Raw genomic sequence first — 25,470 nt, forward strand, 5'->3', positions numbered from 1 at the left:
CAAATAGAACAAAGTACATTCGATAACTTAAGTAAATTAAGAAGCATCTTAAAACTGCATGTTCCGTTTCAATTATGAATGTTTAATTTTCATGTCTCTAACTTCTTCCCGATGTTGGGACGTTCCATGCCGTCCTAACTACGCTGGGCTTTAGGGCCGTTAGGACGGCATGGAACGTCCTAGCCATTTTCCTTCTTGAATGGGATCGGGTCATGGTGGGCGTTCTTAGCGTTGTAGACTTGCCCCCCTGACCAAATCCCATCATTGAAATCTTGTGATCGCCTACACGATTGCGTAATTTAAATTTGTTTACATCTGATGTGAACAAAATACGACACTTATGATTAGCCGATATACAAAACTGGCAAGACCATTGCTTCAGAACACTTACGGAGCTTGCGTGCGGGTGGTATATTCCTTGAACTCTGTGTCATGAATTGTGAAATATGGCCGAAAATCACTGCAGTACTTTAAAGGTGAGATACATCTGCAAAAGAAAAATACAGAAGAATAATATATACAAAAAAATAATAACAGTTGACACCTCAGTACGATGTGTTATGCTTGTTAATAAGATTTATTTTATAGTTTGTTTATACTGAAATAACTGAGGTTGAATTTCACATATGTATAATTTTATTTGAACTCAAGGTGGTGCTCTTGCAGTAGGATGAGTGAAGAAAAAGACAGATTTAGGTTCATTAATATTATATTTAAAGCGATTTCTTTGTTCTCTTGCTATCTTTAATTGAAAAAGAAGGCATCTAAGCTATTTTTTGTTCAGACCCTGGACAGCACTTGCTTATTGGTGGGTGAATTTATCCACCAATCAGCAAGAACAACCCAGGTTGTTCACCAAAAATGGGCCGGCATCTAAACTTACATTATTGCTTTTCAAATAAAGATACCAAGAGAATGAAGAAAAGTTGATAATAGTAGTAAATTAGAAAGTTGATTAAAATTGTATGCTCTATCTGAATCGAAAAAGGAAAAAAATTTGGGTTCAGTGTCCCTTTAAAGAGACATTATACTCAAAAGTTTATTTCCCATAATATGTTTCTTTAAAGGGACACTGAACCCAAATGTTTTCTTTCGTGATTCAGATAGAGCATACAATTTTAAGCAACTTTCTAATTTACTCCTATTATCAAATTTTCTTCATTCTCTTGGTATCTTTATTTGAAAAGCAAGAATGTAAGTTTAGATGCCGGCCCATTTTTGGTGAACAACCTGGGTTGTTCTTGAACAAGTGCTGTCCAGTGTTTCTGAACCAAAAATTGTCTGGCTCCTTAGCTTAGATGCCCTTTTCAAATAAAGATAGCAAGAGAATGCAGAAAAAAATCTTAAAGAGATGGTAAACTTTTCCCGCTTTAACTTACTTATTAATGTAGCACTGAAATTCCAATACCTTGCACTAGGGCCGCCAACTTCAAAACCAATTATTTTTCTTGTGAGTGAATGGTTTGAACTATTCTCCAATCGGTGTTCTAGCCATATGGTACTAACACAAACTGTTTTTGTAGCCAGAAAACTGATTGGATTGGAGAACAGTTCACACCGTTATCTAAAAAAAAAAATACTTTTGAAGAGGGCGGCTGCAGCATGGGGTATTTGAATTTCAACGTATACATTAAAAAGCAACTTATAGCGCATCTTCATTACCACTGATGACTTAAACTCCATCTAAAATATCACTAACCTTACAGATCTGTTTATACAAAGGGGAAAGTTTACCCATTACTTTAGCTAGACCACAGGTGAAATAATCATCTGATGGATTAGAAGAGTTTAGTAACCATGGTTACTGATCAGCTGAATATTTCACCTGTGCTCTAGTTAGATTCTAAGCTATGAAGCATGCTGCTTGGTTAAAGGGACACTGTAACAAAAAAATTCTTTTGTGATTCAGATAGAGCATGCAATTTTAAGCAACTTTCTAATTTAATCCTATTATCAATTTTTCTTTGTTCTCTTGCTATCTTTATTTGAAAAAGACATCTAAGCTTGTTTTGGGTTTAGTACTCTGGACAGCACTTTTTTATTGGTGAATGAATTTATCCACCAATCAGCAAGGACAACCCAGGTTGTTCACCAAAAATGGGCCGGCATCTAAACTTACATTTTTGCATTTCAAATAAAGATACCAAGAGAATGAAGAAAATTTGATAAAAGGAATAAATTAGAAAGTTGCTTAAAATGTCATGCTCAATCTGAATTACGAAAGAAAAAATTTGGGTACAGTGTCCCTTTAAGCATGCGGTGTGACCACCAGCCTTCCTGGGGGGCTTGAAAAAGGCACAAAAAAGTAAATAATTTATGAAAGGGGCTGAATAGGCCAGAAACGTAGCTGTTTGCTATTTTTCCTGTACTCTATGTGTCACCTCAATAAAGGAACTTTTTACAGTGCTGGTACTAAATTGCTTTTTGGGTTCATCTATATGGAAAGAGTTGCAGGACTCTAAAAGGTAAAATGCACTTTCCTGACAAAAGAACAGTAGTAAGAAAACAGGGGCTGTGAATACCACATCAGTATATATATATATATATATATATATATATATATATATATATATATATATATATATATATATATATATATATATATATAAATAACACACACACACATATACAGTGTATATATATATATATATATATATATATATATATATATATATATATACACATATACATATATATATATACACATACATACATGCATATACACACACACATATATATATATATACACACACACACAAATACATACCAACATAACAAAGGTTTTTCATTAAGCAATGATAGTTTTTTTTGGACTGACTATACATTTACAAGTAGACAAGCAAGAGAGAAATAAAGCAAAATAAATAATACTATTTTTAATAAAACATTTTATAGAGCATTTACTTTTGAGTTGAACGTCTGTTTAACTCAGTGGTTGATAGACTTATACAAAGCCTGGGAGCCAAAAGAATAATTTTTAATAGATATATATAGAATACTCCATAAGTAACATTGGCTCCAGGATTTGTCTTGCCCTGTAAAGAAATTGAAATGAAACAGAATAAAGTTATAGTAAGATTTCTTGATCACGGGCCACGGTTGCCTTGCCAGTAAATATGAGTAAGTAGAAAATGATCAGTGTCCCTTGTTATGAGCAACTAATTTAGCACTTACCCTACAAGAGCTAAAACGGTCTCGGATGACTGTGATGGGGAGGGAGCCATGACAACAAGGGGTTCCCCCAACAACACAAGCTCCCACAGTAGTTGGATATGGAAGAACACTGGAGAAAAGCACCTGAAAAATGAGTGATGGAAATTATTTTATACACAGTCAATACTTTTAAAGGGACAATAATCTGCAATAAGAGCCATTTACCCCTAGGAAAAAGGAGCACAAAAAAGACTTTAAGGGATACTAAACACAAATTTTTTCTCTAATGATTCAGATAGAGAAGCAGTTTTAAGCAACTTTCTAATTTACTCCTATTATCAATATTTATTTGTCCTATCTTTATTTCTTTATTTAAAAAGCAGAAATGCAAAGCGTAGGAGCCGGCCCATTTTTGGTTCAGACCTGGGTTACGCTTGCTTATTGGTTGGCTGAATGTAGTCACCAATAAGCAAGTGCTATCCAAGGTGCTGAACCTAAAATGGGCCAGCTCCTAAGCTTTACATTCCTGCTTTTTAATTGAAAATAGCAAGAGAACAATGAAAAATTGATAATAAGATTAAATTAGAAAGTTGTTTAAAATTGCATGCTCTATCATTAAAGAAAAACATAATTTATGCTTACCAGATAAATTCCTTTCCTTCCTGGCAGGGAGAGTCCACAACTTCATTCCTTACTGTTGGGAAATACAACACCTAGCCACCAGGAGGAGGCAAAGACACCCCAGCCAAAGGCTTAAACATCCCTCCCAGTTCCCCTATCCCCCAGTCATTCTGCCGAGGGAACAAGGAAAAGTAGGAGAAACATCAGGGTATAAAAGGTGCCAGAAGAAATATAAAAAGGGAGCCGCCCATCAAAAAATTAAATTACGAGCGGGGTCATGGACTCTCCCTGATAGGAAGGAAAGGAATTTATCGAGGCAGGGAAAGTCCACAACTTCATTCATTACTGTTGGGAAAACTATACCAAAGTTCCAGAGGACACTGAATGAATAACGGGAGGAAACAGAAAAAAGAAGCGGACCCTATTCTGAGGGCACCACAGCCTGCAAAACTTTTCTCCCGAAAGCTGCTTCAGCCGAAGCAAACACATCAAAATTGTAAAATTTAGAAACAGTGTGTAAGGAGGACCAGGTAGCCGCCTTACAAATCTGATCCATTGAGGCTTTGTTCTTAAAAGCCTAAGAGGAAGCCACTGCTCTAGTGGAATGAGCCGTTATCCTCTCAGGAGGCCGTTGTCCCGCTGTCTCATAAGCTAAGCGGATGACACTCCTCAACCAGAAAGATAGAGAAGTCGTAGTTGCCTTCTGCCCCTTACGCTTTTCCGTATAGATGACAAAGAAGAAGATTGTCTGAATTCCTTAGTAGCCTGAAGATAGAACTTCAAGGCACGAACCACATCTAGATTACGAAGCAAATGTTCCTTCGCTGAAGAAGGATTATGACACAAGGAAGGAACAACAATTTCTTGATTAATGTTACGATTAGACACCACCTTAGGAAAGAACCCTAGTTTAGTGCGTAAAACCGCCTTATCAGCATGAAAAACCAGATGAGGGGGATTACATTGCAAAGCAGAAATCTCAGAAACTCTGCGCGCAGAGGCAATAGCCAACAAAAAAACATAATTTATGTAAGAACTTACCTGATAAATTCATTTCTTTCATATTAGCAAGAGTCCATGAGCTAGTGACGTATGGGATATACATTCCTACCAGGAGGGACAAAGTTTCCCAAACCTTAAAATGCCTATAAATACACCCCTCACCACACCCAAAATTCAGTTTAACGAATAGCCAAGAAGTGGGGTGATAAGAAAAAAGTGCGAAAGCATATAAAATAAGGAATTAGAATAATTGTGCTTTATACAAAAAAATCATAACCACCACAAAAAAAGGGCGGGCCTCATGGACTCTTGCTAATATGAAAGAAATGAATTTATCAGGTAAGTTCTTACATAAATTATGTTTTCTTTCATGTAATTAGCAAGAGTCCATGAGCTAGTGACGTATGGGATAATGACTACCCAAGATGTGGATCTTTCCACGCAAGAGTCACTAGAGAGGGAGGGATAAAATAAAGACAGCCAATTCCTGCTGAAAATAATCCACAACCAAAATAAAGTTTAATGAAAAACATAAGCAGAAGATTCAAACTGAAACCACTGCCAGAAGTACTTTTCGACCAAAAACTGCTTCAGAAGAAGAAAACACATCAAAATGGTAGAATTTAGAAAAAGTATGCAAAGAGGACCAAGTTGCTGCTTTGCAAATCTGATCAATCGAAGCTTCATTCCTAAACACCCAGGAAGTAGAAACTGAACTAGTAGAATGAACTGTAATCCTTAGAGGCGGAGTTTTACCCGACTCGACATAAGCATGATGAAATAAAGATTTCAACCAAGATGCCAAAGAAATGGCAGAAGCTTTCTGGCCTTTTCTAGAACCGGAAAAGATAACAAATAAACTAGAAGTCTTACGGAAAGACTTAGTAGCTTCAACATAATATTTCAAAGCTCTAACAACATCCAAAGAATGCAACGATTTCTCCCTAGAATTCTTAGGATTAGGACATAATGAAGGAACCACAAATTCTCTACTAATGTTGTTGGAATTCACAACTTTAGGTAAAAAATCAAAAGAAGTTCGCAACACCGCCTTATCCTGATGAAAAATCAGAAAAGGAGACTCACAAGAAAGAGCAGATAATTCAGAAACTCTTCTGGCAGAAGAGATTGCCAAAAGGAACAAAACTTTCCAAGAAAGTAATTTAAAGTCCAATGAATGCATAGGTTCAAACGGAGGAGCTTGAAGAGCACCCAGAACCAAATTCAAACTCCAAAGAGGAGAAATTGACTTAATGACAGGTTTTATACGAACCAAAGCTTGTACAAAACAATGAATATCAGGAAGAATAGCAATCTTTCTATGAAAAAGAACAGAAAGAGCAGAGATTTGACCTTTCAAGGAACTTGCGGACAAACCCTTATCTAAACCATCCTGAAGAAACTGTAAAATTCTCGGTATTCTAAAAGAATGCCAAAAAATGATGAGAAAGACACCAAGAAATATAAGTCTTCCAGACTCTATAATATATCTCTCTAGATACAGATTTACGCGCCTGTAACATAGTATTAATCACAGAGTCAGAGAAACCTCTTTGACCAAGAATCAAGCGTTCAATCTCCATACCTTTAAATTTAAGGATTTCAGATCCTGATGGAAAAAAGGACCTTGCGACAGAAGGTCTGGTCTTAACGGAAGAGTCCACGGTTGGCAAGAGGCCATCCGGACCAGATCCGCATACCAAAACCTGTGAGGCCATGCCGGAGCTACCAGCAGAACAAACGAGCATTCCTTCAGAATCTTGGAGATTACTCTTGGAAGAAAAACTAGAGGCAGAAAGATATAGGCAGGATGATACTTCCAAGGAAGTGAAAATGCATCCACTGCCTCCGCCCGAGGATCCCGGGATCCGGACAGATACCAGGGAAGTTTCTTGATTAGATGAGAAGCCATCAGATCTATTTCTGGGAGTTCCCACATTTGAACAATCTGAGGAAATACCTCTGGGTGAAGAGACCATTCGCCCAAGTGCAACGTTTGGCGACTGAGATAATCCGCTTTCCAATTGTCCATACCTGGGATATGAACCGCAGAGATTAGACAGGAGCTGGATTCCGCCCAAACCAAAATTTGAGATACTTCTTTCATAGCCAGAGGACTGTGAGTCCCTCCTTGATGATTGATGTATGCCACAGTTGTGACATTGTCTATCTGAAAACAAATGAACAACTCTCTCTTCAGAAGAGGCCAAGACTGAAGAGCTCTGAAATTTGATCGGAAATCTCACCTCCTGAGATTCCCAAACCCCTTGTGCCGTCAGATACCCCCACACAGCTCCCCAACCTGTAAGACTTGCATCTGTTGAGATTATAGTCCAGGTCGGAAGAACAAAGAAGCCCCCTGAACTAAACAATGGTGATCTGTCCACCATGTCAGAGAGTGTCGTAAAATCGGTTTAAAGATATTAATTGAGATATCTTTGAGTAATCCCTGCACCATTGGTTCAGCATACAGAGCTGAAGAGGTCGCATGTGAAAACGAGCAAAGGAGATCGCATCTGATGCGGCAGTCCTAAGACCTAACATTTCCATGCATAAGGCTACCAAAGGGAATGATTGTGACTGAAGGTTTTGACAAGCTGATATCAATGTTAAACTTCTCTTGTCTGACAAGGACAGAGTCATAGACACTGAATCTATCTAGAAACCTAAAAAGGTTACCCTTGTCTGAGGAATCAATGAACTGATTGGTAAATTGATCCTCCAACCATGAACTTGAAGAAACAACACAAGTCGATTCGTATGAGATTCTTCGAAAATGAGAAGACTGAGCAAGTACCAAGATATCGTCCAAATAAGGAAATACCAAAACCCTGTTCTCTGATTACAGAAAGAAGGGCACCGAGAACCTTTGAAAAAAATTCTTGGAACTGAGGCTAGGCCAAACGGTAGAGCCACAAAACTGGTAATGCTTGTCTAAAAAGAGAATCTCAGACACTAAAAGTGATCTGGATGAATCGGAATATGCAGATACACATCCTGTAAATCTATTGTAGACATATAATGCCCTTGCTAAACAAAAGGCAGGATAGTCCTACAGTAACCATCTTGAATGTTGGTATCCTAACATAACGATTCAATAATGATAGATCCGGAACTGGTCTGAAGGAATTGACCTTCTTTGGTACAATGAAGAGATAAAATAAAACCCCAGCCCCTGTTCCAGAACTGGAACTGGCATAATTACTCCAGCCAACTCTAGATCTGAAATACATTTCAGAAATGCTGAGCCTTTGCTGTGTTAACTGGGACACGGGAAAGAAAAAAAAATCTCTTAGCAGGAGGCCTTAACTGAAGCCAATTCTGTACCTTTCTGAAACAATGTTCTGAAACCAGAGATTGAGAACGGAATTGATCCAAATTTCTTTGAAGAAAACATAATCTGCCCCATACCAGCTGAGCTGGAATAAGGGCCGCACCTTCATAGGTACTTAGGAGCTGGCTATAGGTTTCTATAAGGCTTGGATATATTCCAAACTGGAAATAGTTTCCAAACTGATACCGCTCCTGAGGATGAAGGATCAGGCTTTTGTTCCTTGTTGTGAGGAAAGGAACAAAAATGATTATTTACCCTGGAAAGAAAGGGAAAGCAAAGTTGACTTAGAAGACATATCAGCATTCCAAGTTTAATCCATAAAGCTTTTCTAGCTAAAATAGCTAGAGACATATACCTGACATCAACTCTAATGATATCAAAAGATGGTATCACCAATAAAATTATTAGCATGTTATAGAATAATAATAATGCTATAAAATTATGATCTGTTACTTGTTGCGCTAAAGCTTCTAACCAAAAAGTTGAAGCTGCAGCAACATCCGCTAAAAATATAGCAGGTCTAAGAAGATTACCTGAACATAAGTAAGCTTTTCTTAGAAAGGATTCAATTTTCCTATCTAAAGGATCCTTAAATGAAGTACTATCTGCCGTAGGAATAGTAATACATTAGCAGGAGTAGAGACAGCCCCATAACCTTAGGGATTTTTGTCCCAAAAAACTCTAATCTGTCAGATGGCACAGGATATAATTGCTTAAACGTCTAGAAGGAGTAAATAAATTACCCAAATTATTCCATTCCCTGGAATTACTTCAGAAATAGCATCAGGGAGATTAAACACTTCTGGAATAACTACAGGATATTTAAAAACCTTATTTAAACGTTTACATTTAGTATCAAGAGGACCAGAATCCTCTATTTCTAATGCAAATAATACTTCTTTAAGTAAAGAACGAATAAATTCCATCTTGAACAAATACAAAGATTTATCAGCATCAACCTCTGAGACAGAAACCTCTGAACCAGAAGAACCATTATCAGTATCAGAATGATGATGTTCATTTAAAAATTCATCTGAAAAAAGAGAAGTTTTAAAAGACTTTTATGTATACTAGAAGGAGAAATAACAGACATAGCCTTCTTAATGGATTTAAAAAAAATAAAATCTCTTATGTTATCAGGAACACTCTGAAAATTAGATGTTGACGGAACAGCAACAGGTAATGTAACAGTACTAAAGGAAATTTTATCTGCATTAAATAAGTTTGACATGACATGCAATACAAACAACAGCTGGAGAAACAGATACCAAAAGTTTATAGCAGATACACTTAGCTTGGTAGCTCCAGCACTGGGCAGTGATTTTCCTGAAGTATCTTCTGACTCAGTTGCAACGTGGAACATCTTGCAATATGTAAAAGAAAAAAACAACATATAAAGCAAAATTGATCAAATTCCTTAAATGACAGTTTCAGGAAATATGAAAAAAAATGCCAGTGAACAAGCTTCTAGCAACCAGAAGCAATAAATAATGAGACTTAAATAATGTGGAGACAAAAATGACGCCCATATTTTTTAGCGCCAAAAAAGACGACCACATTATTTGGCGCCTAAATGCTTTTGGCGCCAAAAATGACGCCACATCCGGAACGCCGACATTTTTGACGCAAAAAAAAAACGTCAAAAAATGACGCAACTTCCGGCGACACGTATGACGGCGGAAACAGAAAAAAAATTTAGCGCCAAAAAAGTCTGCGCCAAGAATGACGCAATAAAATGAAGCATTTTCTGCCCCCGCGAGCCTAACAGCCCACAGGGAAAAAGTCAAATTTTTTAAGGTAAGAAAAAATGAATGAAACAAATGCATTTATCCCAAATATGAAACTGACTGTCTGAAAAATAAGGAATGTTGAACATTCTGAGTCAAGGCAAATAAATGTTTGAATACATATATTTAGAACTTTATAAACAAAGTGCCCAACCATAGCTTAGAGTGTCACAGAAAATAAGATTTACTTACCCCAGGACACTCATCTACATGTTTGTAGAAAGCCAAACCAGTACTGAAACGAGAATCAGCAGAGGTAATGGTATATATAAGAGTATATCGTCGATCTGAAAAGGGAGGTAAGAGATGAATCTCTACGACCGATAACAGAGAACCTATGAAATAGACCCCGTAGAAGGAGATCACTGCATTCAAATAGGCAATACTCTCCTCACATCCCTCTGACATTCACTGCACGCTGAGAGGAAAACCGGGCTCCAACTTGCTGCGGAGCGCATATCAACGTAGAATCTAGCACAAACTTACTTCACCACCTCCATCGGAGGCAAAGTTTGTAAAACTGAATTGTGGGTGTGGTGAGGGGTGTATTTATAGGCATTTTAAGGTTTGGGAAACTTTGCCCCTCCTGGTAGGAATGTATATCCCATACGTCACTAGCTCATGGACTCTTGCTAATTACATGAAAGAAAAGAACATTCCAAGATAACAATTTAATGTCAACAGTATGCATAGGCTTAAACAGAGCCGGCTGCAAAACACTAAGAACAAGATTGAGGCTCCAAGGCGGAGCCCCAGATCTAAACACAGTTCTGATCCTAGCCAGAGCCTTAACAAAGGACTACGCATCTGGAAGCTCAGCTAATCTTTTGTGCAGTAACACCGACAGGGCCGATATCTGTCCCTTCAGGGAACTAGCAGATAAACCCTTCTCCAGTCCATCCTGGAGAAAAGCTAAAATTCTAGTAACCTTAACCTTATGCCAGGAAAAGCCATGCTCTACACACCAGTACAAGTAAGTCCTCCACAATTTATGGTAGATACGACAAGTAACTGGCTTACGACAAGCTTGAACCAGAGTGTTGATAACACTCTGAGAACCCTCTTTTGGCTAAGACTAAGCATTTAATCTCCACACAGTCAGCTTGTATCACCAGATCTCTGAGACAAGGTAACCTCCACTGAGGAGATGAGAACATCCCCACTAGATCCGCAAACCACGTCTTTCGTGGCCACGATGTAGCAATCAGAATCACAGATACTTGCTCCAGCTTGATGTGAGCCACCACTAGAGTGAGAAGCAGTAATGGAGGAAAAAGATATACGAGACTGAACCTCCATTGTACTGATATTGCATCTATCAATTCCGCCTGAGGATCCCTCGACTTCGACCCGTACCTGGGTAGCTTGGTATTGAGGTGGGATGCCACGAGATCTATCTCTGGCATCCGCCACTCACTGCATATCTCTGCAAACACCTCAGGGTGAAGAGACCATTCCCCTGGGTGAAAGGATTGCCTGCTGAGGATGTCCGCTTCCCGTGTGTGCAAACCCGGAATGTGGATCGCTGACAGCGTACATTTGTGAGTCTCAGCCCACTCTAGTATCTGAGATACTTCTCTCATCGCCAAGGAACTTCTCATTCCCCCTTGATGGTTGATATAGGCAACCAAGGTTATATTGTCTGATTGGAATCTGATAAACTGGGACGAACCCAGAAGAGGCCAAGCCTTCAAGGCATTGAAGATTGCCCGGAGATCCAAAATATTGATCGGAAGGGAGGACTCTTCCTGAGTCCAAAGACCTTGTGCCTTCTTGGCTCCACAAATGGCTCCCCAGCCGGAAAGGCTTGCGTCCATAGTCACAATCTCCCAGGACGGTCTAAAAAAGCATGTGCCTTGGGACAGATGATGTGGACAGAGCCAACAGGAGAGTGAGTCTCTCAACAAGCTGTCCAGCACAATCTGTTGAGACAGATCTAAATGGTCGCCGTTCCAATGTCTCAGCATGCATAGTTGTAAGAGTCTGAGATGGAATCTGGCAAAAAGAATGATGTCCATGCAGGACACCATGAGTTCGATTACCTCCATACAGTGAGCAACTGAGGGTCTCGAGAAGGCCTGGATGGCAAGACATGCACAAGTTAGCTTGCAACGTCTCTGTGAGGAATTTTCTCATGTATATGGAGTCTATTATAGTTCCCAGGAAATTCACCCTTGTACTTGGAGTAAGAACTCTTTTCCAAGTTTATCTTCCATCCATTTGATCGAAGACGACTGAGAAGGGACTCCGAATGTTCTTCCGCTAGACGAAAAGATGGTGCCTGTACCAAGATATCGTCCAGGTAAGATGCTACTGCAACACCTCGTGTTCTGGCAATGGCTAGAAGAGCTCCCCAGAACCTTTGTAAATACCATTGGAGCAGTAGCTAGGCCAAACAGAAGAGCTATGAACTAGAAGTGCAGATCCAGAAAAGCAAACCTCAGGAACTGAAAATGTTCCCTGTGAATCGGGACATGAAGGTATGCATCCTTCAGGTCTATTGTGGTCAAAAACTGTCCTTCCTGAACCAGAGGCAGGATTGACCGTATTGTCTCCATCTTGAAAGAGGGAACCTTCAGAAACTTTAGGCCCAGAATTGGACGGAAAGTTCCCTCCTTCTTTGGAACCACAAAAAGGTTTAAATAAAACCCCAAACCTATTTCTGCTGTAGGTACCGGGACAATTACTCCTAGAGAGGAGAGATCCCATACGCAACCTAAGAAGGAAGCCCTCTTTTCTGGTCTTGTCGAAAGACTGGAGAGTAGGAATCTGCCCCTGGGCGGATGAGACTTGAATCCTATCCTGTATCCTCTGGAACCTCTAGAGTAGACAGAACCTCCTTTAATAAAAAACGCAGATGCTCAATTTTAAATCTAAAGGAGGGTTCCTCCGCTGGAGGAGGTTTAGTAACTGAAGTCTCTGACTCAGAAAGTTCACTCTCTGAAGCTACAGAGGTTAACTCATACTCGGACAGCTGGGATATAGTAGTTAAATCCGACAAAAATGTAGATGACTCTAGGTCAGGAGAACTATGTTTAACCTTTCCCTTGCGTTTGTTAGAGCGAGGTAAGGCACTCAGGGACACAGACACTGCCGATTGTAACTGCACGGTAAAGTCCACTGGAAAAAAGACCCCTCCAGATGAAGGATTAGTTGAGCTGCGGGGAACTGCATGTGGAGTGGGTAATGTAGAAAGGATAGTAATTTCTCGGGACCCAGAATCCTGAGAAGTAGACGGCTCAGAAGGGCTAATATCGCTATGAGTATTAGCAGGCTTGTCTCCCTTCTTAGACTTTAGAACAGTATTTAGGCAAATGGAACAAAATTGAGCAGGCAGGAAAACCACAGCCTCCTCACAATATAAACAGGAATTATTAATCAGTACAGAAGGAGCGGAACCTTCTAATGTAGTATCAGAGTCCTCCATAGCTTTGTATGTACCCACAGAAGGACAATAAAAAAAAACGCTTTCATTTAAAAAAACGGCACCTTAATACTCCCAATGGCTGGGGCACTCACCACCTCATAGACCCAGACAGCTAACAGTGAAATGCTCTCCTCAGGAGTGATGTCTGCAGCAGGATCTTAAGAAATGAAAGAGACCACACCCGGTCACGTGGTACGTAAGACAGGACTTCCCCTGCTATGAAAAAGGGTGCCAAGCTATTATGAGCTGCGCAACACTTCAAAAACGAAAGAGAAACATGTTTGTTCCAAGCCAAATAACTAACAAACACAGTCTATGAGCTTAAAAAAAACCCTCAGATTAAGCAGATATAAATCCCCAAACCGTTTAAATAATCTCCCTGAAGGAGATATTAACCCTTGATCCTATAGAGGTATAAAGGAGCCACACTGTGACCCTGTATGGCGTTTTAAAATAATATATATATATATATATATATATATATATATATATATATATAAAAACGGTCTTACCCTCCAGGATCCATGCTGTGGAGCAGGCACAGCCTCTCAAGTGTGACCGTTTTGTAGCAGCGCTTCTGACATGGACTTGAGTGTGACACTCAGTGTGTAGCCGCAAGAAGTGAAACTCATCAACACTTATTGCTCAGGAGCTGTTAGCGACAGTCTGGATGGGTTCGCAGAAAAACTTTCCCTGCATCTCCAGACTCTAACTTTAATAAATACTCTCACTGAGAGGTTGACATGATTACTTAAAACTCCAGTCCTTTCTCGAAGGGAACATACCCATAAAAAGACTATCAAAATTTTCTGCCACTTCTCTGCCACCTCCTATAGTGACAAAAAGCAAAGAATGACTGAAGGATAGGGGAAGTGGGAGGGATATTTAAGCCTTTGGCTGGGGTGTCTTTGCCTCCTCCTGGTGGCCAGGTGTTGTATTTCCCAACAGTAAGGAATGAAGTTCTGGACTCTCCCTGCCTTATGGAAGGAAATTTGGGTTTAGTATCACTTTAACTGCTACTCATGTGCACAGTACTGCAGCCTTTGACACCTTAGCAATAAGCAGGCTGTAAAACAATTTCCTGATGGATTATTTGGCCCATTCAATTTAACCTCTCACTGGCTGTATTGGTTTGGCCTTTTATTAGACTAAAGCACACACAATACATACATATATCCATATCTATATATAAGATTAAATTCTTTATTTGCAATGAGATATACTTCCTTAACTAAAGAGGTGACATCAAAAATTAAATCAAACAATGCTATGTGACATCTGAAAGCAAAATAAAATATAAATCAATTACAATTATGTTTAAGAATATTTACACACATTGAGTAAGACAACAAGGGTAATAACATTATATATTATCATTAATACCATAAAATAAAAAACACAAGAAACATTGAAATCAGTAATAACACCTCCAAAACATTATTTCCTAATTTATGTATCCAAAACATCTCACCTTAATTTATTTAATATAGAATTAATAGGGTTACTTTTATGAGCCATATTTTTTATTTTGATCACAATTCCCAAAGCATGCAGTTTACCATCCTTTTGGAATGCCCTACATATTGTATGCTGCATGAACACTTCAGCAGACAAATGATAACATCTTTAATTCTAATATTCATTTTCCCTATAATCATAACTCATTTTTTCCTATAATCACACATATTGCATTACTTGCAAAAACATTTGTTTATGTCCCTCACTGGTGGCAACAAAGAAACACCACAAAACATCTTGTATATCAAAAATTGTATTTCTTTTTTTTCTTTTGTGTTTTATAGATTGGGCTAGAGGTGATACATTAAAGGGACACTGTACCCAAAATTGTTCTTTCGTGATTCAGATTGAGCATGAAATTTTAAGCAACTTTCTAATTTACTCTTATTATCAAATTTTCTTCATTCTCTTGGTATCTTTATTTGAAATGCAAGAATGTAAGTTTAGATGACGGCCCATTTTTGGTGAACAACCTGGGTTGTCCTTGCTGATTGGTGGATAAATTCATCCACCAATAAAAAAGTGCTGTCCAGAGTACTGAAACAAAAAAAAAGCTTAGATGCCTTCTTTTTCAACTAATGATAGCAAGAGAACAAAGAAAAATTGATAATAGGAGTAAATTAGAAAGTTGCTTAAAATTGCATGCTCTTTCTGAATTACAAAAGAAAAAAAACAGAATTTATGTTTACCTGATAAATTACTTTCTCCAACGGTGTGTCCGGTCCACGGCGTCATCCTTACTTGTGGGATATTCTCCTCCCCAACAGGAAATGGCAAAGAGCCCAGCAAAGCTGGTCACATGATCCCTCCTAGGCTCCGCCTTCCCCAGTCATTCGACCGACGTAAAGGAGGAATATTTGCATAGGAGAAATCATATGATACTGTGGTGACTGTAGTTAAAGAAAATAAATTATCAGACCTGATTAAAAACCAGGGCGGGCCGTGGACCGGACACACCGTTGGAGAAAGTAATTTATCAGGTAAACATAAATTCTGTTTTCTCCAACATAGGTGTGTCCGGTCCACGGCGTCATCCTTACTTGTGGGAACCAATACCAAAGCTTTAGGACACGGATGAAGGGAGGGAGCAAATCAGGTCACCTAGATGGAAGGCACCACGGCTTGCAAAACCTTTCTCCCAAAAATAGCCTCAGAAGAAGCAAAAGTATCAAATTTGTAAAATTTAGTAAAAGTGTGCAGTGAAGACCAAGTCGCTGCCTTACATATCTGATCAACAGAAGCCTCGTTCTTGAAGGCCCATGTGGAAGCCACAGCCCTAGTAGAATGAGCTGTGATTCTTTCAGGAGGCTGCCGTCCGGCAGTCTCGTAAGCCAATCTGATGATGCTTTTAATCCAAAAAGAGAGAGAGGTAGAAGTTGCTTTTTGACCTCTCCTTTTACCAGAATAAACAACAAACAAAGAAGATGTTTGTCTAAAATCCTTTGTAGCATCTAAATAGAATTTTAGAGCACGAACTACATCCAAATTGTGCAACAAACGTTCCTTCTTTGAAACTGGATTCGGACACAAAGAAGGCACGACTATCTCCTGGTTAATGTTTTTGTTAGAAACAACTTTCGGAAGAAAACCAGGTTTAGTACGTAAAACCACCTTATCTGCATGGAACACCAGATAAGGAGGAGAACACTGCAGAGCAGATAATTCTGAAACTCTTCTAGCAGAAGAAATTGCAACCAAAAACAAAACTTTCCAAGATAATAACTTAATATCAACGGAATGTAAGGGTTCAAACGGAACCCCCTGAAGAACTGAAAGAACTAAATTGAGACTCCAAGGAGGAGTCAAATGTTTGTAAACAGGCTTGATTCTAACCAGAGCCTGAACAAAGGCTTGAACATCTGGCACAGCTGCCAGCTTTTTGTGAAGTAACACAGACAAGGCAGAAATCTGTCCCTTCAAAGAACTTGCAGATAATCCTTTCTCCAAACCTTCTTGAAGAAAGGATAGAATCTTAGGAATTTTTACCTTGTCCCAAGAGAATCCTTTAGATTCACACCAACAGATATATTTTTTCCATATTTTGTGGTAGATTTTTCTAGTTACAGGCTTTCTGGCCTGAACAAGAGTATCAATGACAGAATCTGAGAACCCTCGCTTTGATAAGATCAAGCGTTCAATCTCCAAGCAGTCAGTTGGAGTGAGACCAGATTCGGATGTTCGAACGGACCTTGAACAAGAAGGTCTCGACTCAAAGGTAGCTTCCATGGTGGAGCCGATGACATATTCACCAGGTCTGCATACCAAGTCCTGCGTGGCCACGCAGGAGCTATCAAGATCACCGATGCCCTCTCCTGATTGATCCTGGCTACCAGCCTGGGGATGAGAGGAAACGGCGGGAATACATAAGCTAGTCTGAAGGTCCAAGGTGCTACTAGTGCATCTACTAGAGTCGCCTTGGGATCCCTGGATCTGGACCCGTAGCAAGAAACCTTGAAGTTCTGACGAGAGGCCATCAGATCCATGTCTGGAATGCCCCACAATTGAGTAATTTGGGCAAAGATTTCCGGATGGAGTTCCCACTCCCCTGGATGAAATGTCTGACGACTCAGAAAATCCGCTTCCCAATTTTCCACTCCTGGGATGTGGATTGCAGACAAGTGGCAGGAGTGAGTCTCCGCCCATTGAATGATTTTGGTCACTTCTTCCATCGCCAGGGAACTCCTTGTTCCCCCCTGATGGTTGATGTACGCAACAGTCGTCATGTTGTCTGATTGAAACCGTATGAACTTGGCCTTTGCTAGCTGAGGCCAAGCCTTGAGAGCATTGAATATCGCTCTCAGTTCCAGAATATTTATCGGGAGAAGAGATTCTTCCCGAGACCAAAGACCCTGAGCTTTCAGGGGTCCCCAGACCGCGCCCCAGCCCACCAGACTGGCGTCGGTCGTGACAATGACCCACTCTGGTCTGCGGAAGCTCATCCCTTGTGACAGGTTGTCCAGGGACAGCCACCAACGGAGTGAATCTCTGGTCCTCTGATCTACTTGTATCGTCGGAGACAAGTCTGTATAGTCCCCATTCCACTGACTGAGCATGCACAGTTGTAATGGTCTTAGATGAATTCGCGCAAAAGGAACTATGTCCATTGCCGCTACCATCAAACCTATTACTTCCATGCACTGCGCTATGGAAGGAAGAGGAACAGAATGAAGTATTTGACAAGAGTTTAGAAGTTTTGATTTTCTGGCCTCTGTCAGAAAAATCCTAATTTCTAAGGAGTCTATTATTGTTCCCAAGAAGGGAACCCTTGTTGACGGAGATAGCGAACTTTTTTCTACGTTCACTTTCCACCCGTGAGATCTGAGAAAGGCCAGGACAATGTCCGTGTGAGCCTTTGCTTGTGGAAGGGACGACGCTTGAATCAGAATGTCGTCCAAGTAAGGTACTACTGCAATGCCCCTTGGTCTTAGCACCGCTAGAAGGGACCCTAGTACCTTTGTGAAAATTCTTGGAGCAGTGGCTAATCCGAACGGAAGTGCCACAAACTGGTAATGCTTGTCCAGGAATGCGAACCTTAGGAACCGATGATGTTCCTTGTACAACGGCAAAGAGAATGACTGGGGAAGGCGGAGCCTAGGAGGGATCATGTGACCAGCTTTGCTGGGCTCTTTGCCATTTCCTGTTGGGGAGGAGAATATCCCACAAGTAAGGATGACGCCGTGGACCGGACACACCTATGTTGGAGAAATTGGGTACAGTGTCCCTTTAACTTAAAGCGGCATGTAGGTAAAGCATTACACTTTTATATATCATTTCCATCAGTTCCCTTGTAACCCACTTCATATCTTGGACTCCAGACCCTGAAGGACCTCCTTCAGCCCCATACCTTAAAATGACATTAAACACCTATTGCTAGAGTAGCCAAAACATTCTGTAACCTGCAAATGTTGTATATCAAATAGCTGGCTTAGGCAATATGTAGCATTTTGAAAACCTAGGTTCTATATATTAATTATTGGCCACTCTATGGGGCGTGATACAAATCACATATTAAAAGTGCCGTTAATGCCCCTTTAATACACCATTGGTCACCAAACTGTTGTGTGCAGCTGTGCTTTCCCTAGACAATGGAGTACTGTCTTTCAAGCATAGTGCAAAGCTTACACAAGGGAAGTGGAGGAGAGAAAGGATATTTAAAAAAAAGAAAGAAAGAGGGAGGCACCTATAGAGCACTCTTATGTGCACATATATTTAGTAAGGAAGCAATGTCTCAGGAAAATCTAAAACATAACTTTTAATAATATAAGAATAAAAAATGTAGTGCAATATATCTTAGACTAGAATTTATCTAAAGAGATAAAAAATCCCAGCAGCCTTGATCCTAAATTATATTAATGAACACACAATATAAGTGATCCAACAAATAGCTACAGGAAAAGATGTCCTCTTTTAAGAAAAAGAGGACGTTGTCCTCACCACAATTAGTCTAAGATCTAATAGTGCTTAAGCAGAAATGGGAGTCTGTGCCATCACAGGGCAAGGCAATGCCAACAACAATTACAGGTGGTCAAAAAAGTCATAGAATGGAGCCTGGTAGCAACACTGCCTAGAAGCCAGGCAGAAATGTAACAAGCATAGCAATAAAAAACATCTCATACACCATATATATTCCCTGCAGATCTATCTTAGATTACAGTCTCCATCTTATATGATATATTTGCTACAACTTACATACACCTGCTCTGTGCTGGCAATAAAAATTCAGTTGCAACAGAGTATTTTAAGAAAACACTTCTTATTTGTTTCACTAATCTGTTACATTTATATTTTCTTCGTAATATCTTTAATAAAAGGAGTACAGGTATACCCCGCTCATACAGCGGGTTAGGGACCGGAGCTCTGCTGTAAAGTGAAAACTGTCTTAAAGTGAAACAAGGCAGTTTTAGCTTTCTTTTCACTTGCCAGTGTGTTTAAAAACTTAAAAACATGTTTGAACTAACATATATTAGGGGTGCAATAGTGCTATGTTTAGTTTAACACTCGCACAGCACAGTATTCAATAAATACTGTACCTGTAAAATAGTGACAATCACTGTAGTACAATAGCACTGAGACACAGATTGCACTGTAATGCTGTAAACAGAGTGAACTAAGCATAATAAAATGGTGCCAGTCACTTTTCTTGCAATCTCCCGAAGATTACAGCACTGTTTTAAAATCCTTGGAGGTTGAACTTCAGCTCCACAAAGCGCTGTATTAGCGAAGCGCTGTTAAGTGAGGTATACCTAGGGAAAAAATCATTCAAAGACAGGCCAGGGTGGGGAGACACATTCATTTTGTTATCAGATGCTAAGTGACTAAAATTACTGAAAGTTCTTTTGAACAGCCACAAAAAAACAACAACAACCACCAAATATAAAATCTCAACCTGCAATTTGGAAACAGGGATGAAAAATGATTAAAGGGACAGTCAAGTCAAAATTAAACGTACATGATTGAGATAAGGCATGCAATTTAAACAACTTTCAAATTTACTTGTATCATCAAAATTGCTTTGTTCTTTTGGTATTCTTTGTTGAAAGCTAAACCTAAATAGGCTCATATGCTAATTTCGAAGGCTGCCTCTTATCTCAGTGTATTTTGACAGTTTTTCACAGCTAGACAGTGCTAGTTCATGTGTGTCATATAGATAGTATTGTGCTCACTCCCATGGATTTATTTACAAGTCAACATTGATTGGCTAAAATGCAAGTCAGTCAAAAGAACTAAGATAAGGGGGCAGTCTGCAGAAGCGTAGATACAAGGTAATCACAGAGGTAAAAATAATATTAATATAACAGTGTTGGTTATGCAAAACTGGGGAACGGTAATAAAGGGATTATCTATCTTTTTTAAACAATAAAAAAACATAATTTATGCTTACCTGATAAATTCCTTTCTTCTGTAGTGTGATCAGTCCACGGGTCATCATTACTTCTGGGATATTACTCCTCCCCAACAGGAAGTGCAAGAGGATTCACCCAGCAGAGCTGCATATAGCTCCTCCCCTCTACGTCACTCCCAGTCATTCGACCAAGGACCAACGAGAAAGGAAAAGCCAAGGGTGAAGTGGTGACTGGAGTATAAATTAAAAAATATTTACCTGCCTTAAAAACAGGGCGGGCCGTGGACTGATCACACTACAGAAGAAAGGAATTTATCAGGTAAGCATAAATTATGTTTTCTTCTGTTAAGTGTGATCAGTCCACGGGTCATCATTACTTCTGGGATACCAATACCAAAGCAAAAGTACACGGATGACGGGAGGGATAGGCAGGCTCTTTATACAGAAGGAACCACTGCCTGAAGAACCTTTCTCCCAAAAATAGCCTCCGATGAAGCAAAAGTGTCAAATTTGTAAAATTTGGAAAAAGTATGAAGCGAAGACCAAGTTGCAGCCTTGCAAATCTGTTCAACAGAGGCCTCATTCTTGAAGGCCCAAGTGGAAGCCACAGCTCTAGTAGAATGAGCTGTAATTCTTTCAGGAGGCTGCTGTCCAGCAGTCTCATAAGCTAAACGAATTATGCTACGAAGCCAAAAAGAAAGAGAGGTAGCGGAAGCTTTTTGACCTCTCCTCTGCCCAGAGTAAATGACAAACAGAGAAGACGTTTGTCGAAATTCCTTAGTTGCCTGTAAGTAAAATTTTAGAGCACGGACTACATCCAGGTTGTGCAGTAGACGTTCCTTCTTTGAAGAAGGATTTGGGCATAAAGAAGGAACAACAATCTCTTGATTGATATTCCTGTTAGTAACTACCTTAGGTAAGAACCCAGGTTTAGTACGCAGGACTACCTTATCCGAATGAAAAATCAAATAAGGAGAATCACAATGTAAGGCTGATAATTCAGAGACTCTTCGAGCCGAGGAAATAGCCATTAAAAATAGAACTTTCCAAGATAACAACTTTATATCCATGGAATGAAGGGGTTCAAACGGAACGCCCTGTAAAACATTAAGAACAAGGTTTAAACTCCATGGTGGAGCAACAGTTTTAAACACAGGCTTAATCCTGGTCAAAGCCTGACAAAAAGCCTGGACGTCAGGAACTTCTGACAGACGTTTGTGTAACAGAATGGACAGAGCTGAGATCTGTCCCTTTAATGAACTAGCAGATAAACCCTTTTCTAAACCTTCTTGTAGAAAAGACAATATCCTAGGAATCTTAACCTTACTCCAAGAGTAACCTTTGGATTCACACCAATATAGGTATTTACGCCATATCTTATAGTAAATCTTTCTGGTAACAGGTTTCCTAGCCTGTATTAAGGTATCAATAACTGACTCAGAAAACCCCCGTCTTGATAAAATCAAGCGTTCAATTTCCAAGCAGTCAGCTTCAGAGAAGTTAGATTTTGATGTTTGAAGGGACCCTGTATCAGAAGGTCCTGTTTCAGAGGTAGAGACCAAGGTGGACAGGATGACATGTCCACCAGGTCTGCATTTAGAATCACTGATGCTCTCTCTTGTTTGATTCTGGCAATCAATCGAGGAAGCAACAGGAAGGGTGGAAACACGTAAGCCATCCTGAAGTCCCAAGGTGCTGTCAGAGCATCTATCAGGACTGCTCCTGGATCCCTGGATCTGGACCCGTAACGAGGAAGCTTGGCGTTCTGTCGAGACGCCATGAGATCTATCTCTGGTTTGCCCCAACGTCGCAGTATTTGGGCAAAGACCTCCGGATGAAGTTCCCACTCCCCCGGATGAAAAGTCTGACGACTTAAGAAATCCGCCTCCCAGTTCTCCACTCCCGGGATGTGGATTGCTGACAGGTGGCAAGAGTGAGACTCTGCCCAGAGAATTATCTTTGATACTTCCATCATAGCTAGGGAGCTTCTTGTCCCTCCCTGATGGTTGATGTAAGCTACAGTCGTGATGTTGTCCGACTGAAACCTGATGAACCCCCGAGTTGTCAACTGGGGCCAAGCCAGGAGGGCATTGAGAACTGCTCTCAATTCCAGAATGTTTATTGGCAGGAGACTCTCCTCCTGACTCCATTGTCCCTGAGCCTTCAGAGAATTCCAGACGGCACCCCAACCTAGAAGGCTGGCGTCTGTTGTTACAATTGTCCAGTCTGGTCTGCTGAATGGCATCCCCCTGGACAGATGTGGCCGAGAAAGCCACCATAGAAGAGAATTTCTGGTCTCTTGATCCAGATTCAGAGAAGGGGATAAGTCTGAGTAATCCCCATTCCACTGACTTAGCATGCACAGTTGCAGTGGTCTGAGGTGTAAGCGTGCAAAGGGAACTATGTCCATTGCCGCTACCATTAAGCCGATTACCTCCATGCATTGAGCCACTGACGGGTGTTGAATGGAATGTAGGGTGCGGCAAGCACTTTGAAGTCTTGTTAGCCTGTCCTCTGTCAGGTAAATCTTCATTTCTACAGAATCTATAAGAGTCCCCAGGAAGGGAACTCTTGTGAGTGGAACGAGTGAACTTTTCTTTTCGTTCACCTTCCATCCATGTGACCTTAGAAATGCCAGCACTAACTCTGTATGAGACTTGGCAGTTTGAAAGCTTGAAGCTTGTATCAGAATGTCGTCTAGGTATGGAGCTACCGAGATTCCCCGCGGTCTTAGTACCGCCAGAAGAGCACCCAGAACCTTTGTGAAGATTCTTGGAGCTGTAGCCAATCCGAATGGAAGAGCCACAAACTGGTAATGCCTGTCTAGGAAGGCAAACCTTAGGTACCGATAATGATCTTTGTGAATCGGTATGTGAAGGTAAGCATCTTTTAAATCTACAGTGGTCATGTACTGACCCTCTTGGATCATAGGTAAAATTGTCCGAATAGTCTCCATCTTGAACGATGGAACTCTTAGGAATTTGTTTAGGATCTTTAAGTCCAGGATTGGTCTGAAAGTTCCCTCTTTTTTGGGAACCACAAACAGATTTGAGTAAAACCCCTGTCCCTGTTCCGATCGTGGAACTGGATGGATTACTCCCATTAACAAGAGCTCTTGTACGCAGCGTAGAAACGCCTCTTTCTTTGTCTGGATTGTTGACAATCTTGACAGATGAAATCTCTCTCTTGGAGGAGAGTATTTGAAGTCCAGAAGGTATCCCTGAGATATTATCTCTAGCGCCCAGGGATCCTGGACATCTCTTGCCCAAGCCTGGGCGAAGAGAGAAAGTCTGCCCCCCACTAGATCCGATCCCGGATCGGGGGCCCTCAATTCATGCTGTTTTAGGGGCAGCAGCAGGTTTCCTGGCCTGCTTGCCCTTGTTCCAGGACTGGTTAGGTTTCCAGCCTTGTCTGTAGCGAGCAACAGCTCCTTCCTGTTTTGGTGCAGAGGAAGTTGATGCTGCTCCTGCTTTGAAATTACGAAAGGAACGAAAATTAGACTGTCTAGCCTTAACTTTGGCTTTGTCCTGAGGCAGGGCATGGCCTTTACCTCCTGTAATGTCAGCGATAATCTCTTTCAACCCGGGCCCGAATAAGGTCTGCCCTTTGAAAGGTATATTAAGCAATTTAGACTTAGAAGTAACATCAGCTGACCAGGATTTTAGCCACAGCGCCCTGCGTGCCTGAATGGCGAATCCTGAATTCTTCGCCGTAAGTTTAGTAAGATGTACTACGGCCTCCGAAATGAATGAATTAGCTAGTTTAAGGACTCTAAGCCTGTCCGTAATGTCGTCCAGAGTAGCTGAACCAATGTTCTCTTCCAGAGACTCAATCCAGAATGCCGCTGCAGCCGTGATCGGCGCAATGCATGCAAGGGGTTGCAATATAAAACCTTGTTGAACAAACATTTTCTTAAGGTAACCCTCTAACTTTTTATCCATTGGATCTGAAAAAGCACAGCTATCCTCCACCGGGATAGTGGTACGCTTAGCTAAGGTAGAAACTGCTCCCTCCACCTTAGGGACCGTTTGCCATAAGTCCCTTGTGGTGGCGTCTATTGGAAACATTTTTCTAAATATCGGAGGGGGTGAGAACGGCACACCGGGTCTATCCCACTCCTTAGTAACAATTTCAGTAAGTCTCTTAGGTATAGGAAAAACCTCAGTACTCGTCGGTACCGCAAAATATTTATCCAACCTACACATTTTCTCTGGTATTGCAACTGTGTTACAATCATTCAGAGCCGCTAACACCTCCCCTAGTAATACACGGAGGTTTTCCAGTTTAAATTTAAAATTTGAAATATCTGAATCCAGTCTGTTTGGATCAGAACCGTCACCCACAGAATGAAGTTCTCCGTCCTCATGTTCTGCCACCTGTGACGCAGTGTCTGACATGGCCCTAATATTATCAGCGCACTCTGTTCTCACCCCAGAGTGATCACGCTTACCTCTTAGTTCTGGTAATTTAGCCAAAACCTCAGTCATAACAGTAGCCATATCCTGTAATGTGATTTGTAATGGCCGCCCAGATGTACTCGGCGCTACAATATCACGCACCTCCCTCTGAGCGGGAGATGTAGGTACTGACACGTGAGGCGAGTTAGTCGGCATAACTCTCCCCTCGTTGTTTGGTGAAATTTGTTCAATTTGTACAGATTGACTTTTATTTAAAGTAGCATCAATACAGTTAGTACATAAATTTCTATTGGGCTCCACTTTGGCATTGCAACAAATGACACAGGTATCATCCTCTGAATCAGACATGTTTAACACACTAGCAAATA

General features: G+C 40.5%; 1 protein-coding gene across 1 annotated transcript in view; it reads right to left on the reverse strand.

Annotated features, from left to right (window-relative positions):
- The window catches only part of DENND6A (DENN domain containing 6A), a 195,620-nt gene that overhangs the window by 66,574 nt on the left and 103,576 nt on the right, over positions 1-25,470 (reverse strand). Inside the window, exons 10-11 of the mRNA XM_053720858.1 lie at positions 3,175-3,297; positions 392-487 (exon numbers count right to left, since the gene is read on the reverse strand). Coding sequence (XP_053576833.1) covers positions 392-487; positions 3,175-3,297 — 219 coding nt within the window. The remainder of the gene's footprint in view (positions 1-391; positions 488-3,174; positions 3,298-25,470) is intronic.

This window comes from Bombina bombina, chromosome 7 (assembly GCF_027579735.1).
Source record: "Bombina bombina isolate aBomBom1 chromosome 7, aBomBom1.pri, whole genome shotgun sequence".
Taxonomy (NCBI): Eukaryota; Metazoa; Chordata; class Amphibia; order Anura; family Bombinatoridae; genus Bombina; species Bombina bombina.